The following is a 4,073-nucleotide window of genomic DNA, read 5'->3' as shown; positions in this document are numbered from 1 at the left end:
TGGGGCTCCCGGCCTGCAGGGCCACAGGCCGCAGGGCTAGACCCTAACCTCGGTGAGTGCCCTCAGGCGAGCGTGGGGCTCCCGGCCTACAGGGGCACAGGCCCCAGGGCTGGAAAACCCTCACTGCTGGGAGTCCAGTTTGTTCACGTGTCTGCCTATTGCCTTACCGGCCTTGAAGCTGATAACAGAATTGAAATGGCCTGTTTATAAGGCCCCAAACAGATAGGAAACATAAGGTAATGTGGGCCATTAAAACAGACAGATGATCCCATTAAGAGCCAAGAGTGTTTAATAAGGGTCGGAAAGTGTGTTAGTGGAGTCCCTGCTGGCCTTTGTCACAGAAAGCAGTGCCCCAGAATCCATGGTGGCTCTCCTGGTTTCTGACTTACGGTCATGCCTGTGGCAGAGCTTCAGGTTTTGACATAAATGGTCTCCTCACAAGGGCCTCCTGTGTCTCACATCTCCTCCTCGAGAAGGATGATGTGTGTATGTGGTTGCCTCCCCTCCGAGGGTGCCAGGAGGCAGGCAGGGGAGGCCTCGCAGTTGTCCTGGGGCCAGGGAAGGGCCCCTCATCAGAGATGGGTGCTCACCTGCCAGTTGACCAGGTAGGGCTTGGCAGTAAAATGGGGGCCTCTGGGCCTTTCTGGTTTTTATTAAAAACTCAAAAAAAGAAAAAATATCAGTGTAGAGGTATGGAATCTTCCCTCGTGTGTTGAATTGTCGCATTCTCAGCCCAAATCTGAAAGTGGGTAGAGAAGGGGATCTCTGACTCTGTGGTTCGTGCAGAACTGATGTGGAGGGAGTGAGGGAAGGTCTGGAAAGGGCAGGGGGCTTCTTGTATTGCCTGGTGTTAATGTCTGGTAAAGTGACCAGGGAGGGCAGAGAAAGCTCTGAGCAGGGCCTGCAGTGTCTGGAAAAGGGCACCGTGAACTGGGCGTGGGAGGACTGTGGTCGTGCCTTTCCCAAGGACGTTGGTTGGCCCCTTGGAGGAGACGTGTTCTCTCTCACCATTCACTGAAATTTAATTTCCCCTGGCTTCTGTGTCCTCCGGGTATGTGAGTGGGACACAGAAGGATGTGCCTTTGGCTCCCATTCTCGGATGCTGCCCACCAAAGCTGGCCTCCTTGGCCCTGCCTTTTGCTTTCGGAGCTGCAGACAGTGAGCTAGCATTTCTGCTAACACAGAAGAGGGAGCGGGACAGCCCGAGATGGGGGCTATGTCATCTCAGATGCTGAGCACTTACTTTTTCCCCCCAGATCTTTAGCAATTAAGGAGTTTTTTTCAAAGCCCAAGTATAACCACATTTTGAAACCAGACGACTGCCTATCTGAGCCATGCACCATCTTACAGTTGGACATGAGAACTGTGCAGGTCGCCGACCTCGAGGTGAGGAGAGATGACCCTTCCTTCCTTCCCCATGTAATCATTCTAATAAAGGAATTAGAGTTGTTGCTCTTGATTTTCCCAGTCTTTTTAATCTATTCTGATTTTGTTTTTAGTATTTTTAGGTTATTTTCTTTATAGCTAACCTCTTTAACATCTTATTTTTAGATTTATGTTTGATATTCTCAGCTTGTTCAAATTCAGATAAATTATGTGTCATGATAGGATTTGAATTAAAATGTTTTCCTAAGTTTTTTTAGCTCCCACTTATCAAAATTCTTAGAGTTTTCTTACTTATCATCTGTGGCCATGAGGTGGCATGTGTGGATCTGGACAACCCGTTTTAAGGGGTCCGTCCAAAGTGGAGGTACCCTCTTATGGAACTTACAATACAAAACCATGTGCAGACTGAACCTGAGGCTTCAGTTCATTTTGGGATCATAGAGACTCAATCTGGAATTTCCTGTTTGTGCAGAGAATTGAGAAAATGTCCCGCTTGGATTTGGGGACAGAAAATCAGGACAATGAGACCTAGGTTGCTTCAGACCTTTCTGATTGTCTGCAGCATTTGAGTTCAGAATGCAAGTTGTAACATTTCCTTTCTCTGGGTTTTTGACATGTTCGGCTAAATTAGCAAGTTACAGATTTTTGTCGTAGCTACTGAGGTAGACAGTGTGGCTGTCTGGGGTGGTGTTGTGGGTCTTGGATGGCCACGTGGAGGTGGCCGCTGCCCATGGGTCCTGTGTGCCCAGGGCCTGCACCCACTTCTCACCCATTGCCTTGAACACAGACAATGAAAGGCGAGCTGCACTTTGACATACAGAAGGCAGGCACGTTGCATGGATTCACAGCCTGGTTCAGCGTCCAGTTTCAGAACCTGGAGGAGGATGAGCCACAGCTGGTGCTGAGCACCGGCCCGCTGCACCCGTGAGTGTGCCACCCCCCATTCACCGCGGGCCACAGAGGAGGCCTGACAGAGTCGCGAATGTGAAGGGTTAGACTGTCAGAAGTGGACCCAAGTCTCTCTAGACCCGGCCGCGCGCGCGGCCGGGCATGTGGGTGGTGCGTGGGCGCTGGGCAGGGCTGTGTGTGGAGGTGAGTCTGGGCCGCCTCGGCCCCTGCACAGGTAGGGGAGCCCCTATGCCCTGGATGGTCAGCCTCCACTTTCTCTCCGTGGCCCCACTGCTGCTGCTGAAGCTCAGAGTTCCAGGGGCTTTTTCTCTGACTCTTGGAGAAGGTGGATGTTTCCTGAGATACGATTTTCATGTAGTAACATTTCAGAGCTGCACGCCTGCTCCTGCTTGTGGGGATGCAAGCTGTGTGTTGTCTGTCTGTGGGGCTGGACATAGCAGCCCCTGGAGCACTGCCTTCACGTGGGGACTCCACTCCCCTCCACATGACCCTGCTACTCGCCTGCACCGTGTGGTTGGCAGAAGTGAGCACAGCCTCAGGGAGGGTGGCGGCCGCCTGGGTCAGACCCCACTGTGGCCTTTGGGCCGGGGAGGACCTGGGCATCCTTTGTGAATGTGGAGCAGGAGGAGGAGCTGAATGGCCAGAGTGGACTCCAGCCGGGCTTCCTCCCAGGCCCATGAACCGGGTGTGCCTGACGTTCCCTGCTCGAGCGCTGGGTGGGGATCATCCACACTCAGGTGGTATGGGGGAGGAGATGAGGGGACCTGTGGGCTGGGGCAAGGAGACCACCACTGTGGCTGAGGTGGGCTGCCTGTGCATCAGAGAGAATGTGACAGAAGGGAAAGAGGCCACAGAGAACCTTAGTGCTGGGTGTGAGTGGGCCCACACCAGGCACTTGTATGTCCGAGCCATGGAATTTGCAGAGTTTGGGGTGTCCCTGCTCACCCAAATGCTGCACTTGTCTTGCTCACACTCAGCCAAATTCAGAGACGTAATGACTTCATGAGTGTGAATCTCTCTTTAACTGCATGAACTAGGACGTGGGCATCACAGTTCAGGGTCGGTGGCTTTGGGTAGGCACTGCTGTGCCAGCTCACGGAGGCTGGGTTGACCCAGAGAGGGGCCAGGACCTGTGTCTGCCCACATTCCCTTGTGGCCTGTCCACCTCAGGTACCAGGGAATCTGAGCAGCATCCAACAGCTGCATCCACCCACCTCCCCGCCCAGGTCGTGACCCCACCTGGGTCCTGTGCAGCCGTCTGATCCCCGGACGGGGCCGTGGGAGTCCCATGGCCTCCCCAGAGGGGGCAGGCTTAGATGACCACACGCCCTGTCTTGCAGCACCACCCACTGGAAGCAGGTGCTGTTCATGATGGATGAGCCTGTCCCTGTCCTCGTGGGAGACGTGGTCACGGGTGCAGTGGTGTTACAGAGGAACCCCGTGTGGAGGCGACACATGTCTGTCACCCTGAGCTGGTCCATCACTTCTGCACAAGACCCTGCGTTACAAAAAGTAAGACATTTAGCTCTAGAGTCTTGTGCTCTGATGCTGTCCCGGAAGGTGACGGGTTTGTGGTAGTCACAGTGGTGGGTGCCTGTTCCCACCCCAGCAGACTCTGTGCTGGAGCTGGTCTGGGTTGTTTTTCTAATCCTCATGGCAGGAGGTGGACCCTCCTGTTCACAGGAAGCAGAGGTGCAGGAAGCTAAGTTCTCCCTCTAGACTCGGCTGGTCAGTGAGAACAGAGACCGGGAGACTCTGGGTGCAGGGAGAGCCGAGGG

At 54.0% G+C, this 4,073-nt stretch overlaps 1 protein-coding gene across 2 annotated transcripts in view; it reads left to right on the top strand.

Annotated features, from left to right (window-relative positions):
- PRMT2 (protein arginine methyltransferase 2) overlaps positions 1–4,073 on the top strand; it is a 26,202-nt gene that overhangs the window by 21,093 nt on the left and 1,036 nt on the right. For both annotated transcript variants that reach the window (XM_040264469.1, XM_040264461.1), the window contains 3 exons: positions 1,257–1,386; positions 2,174–2,310; positions 3,636–3,807. In XM_040264469.1, coding sequence (XP_040120403.1) covers positions 1,257–1,386; positions 2,174–2,310; positions 3,636–3,807 — 439 coding nt within the window. The remainder of the gene's footprint in view (positions 1–1,256; positions 1,387–2,173; positions 2,311–3,635; positions 3,808–4,073) is intronic.

This window comes from Oryx dammah, unplaced genomic scaffold (genome assembly GCF_014754425.2).
Source record: "Oryx dammah isolate SB20612 unplaced genomic scaffold, SCBI_Odam_1.1 HiC_scaffold_2, whole genome shotgun sequence".
Lineage (NCBI taxonomy): Eukaryota > Metazoa > Chordata > Mammalia > Artiodactyla > Bovidae > Oryx > Oryx dammah.
Note: the sequence above shows the minus strand (reverse complement) of the source record. Positions and strands in the feature narration are given on the sequence as shown.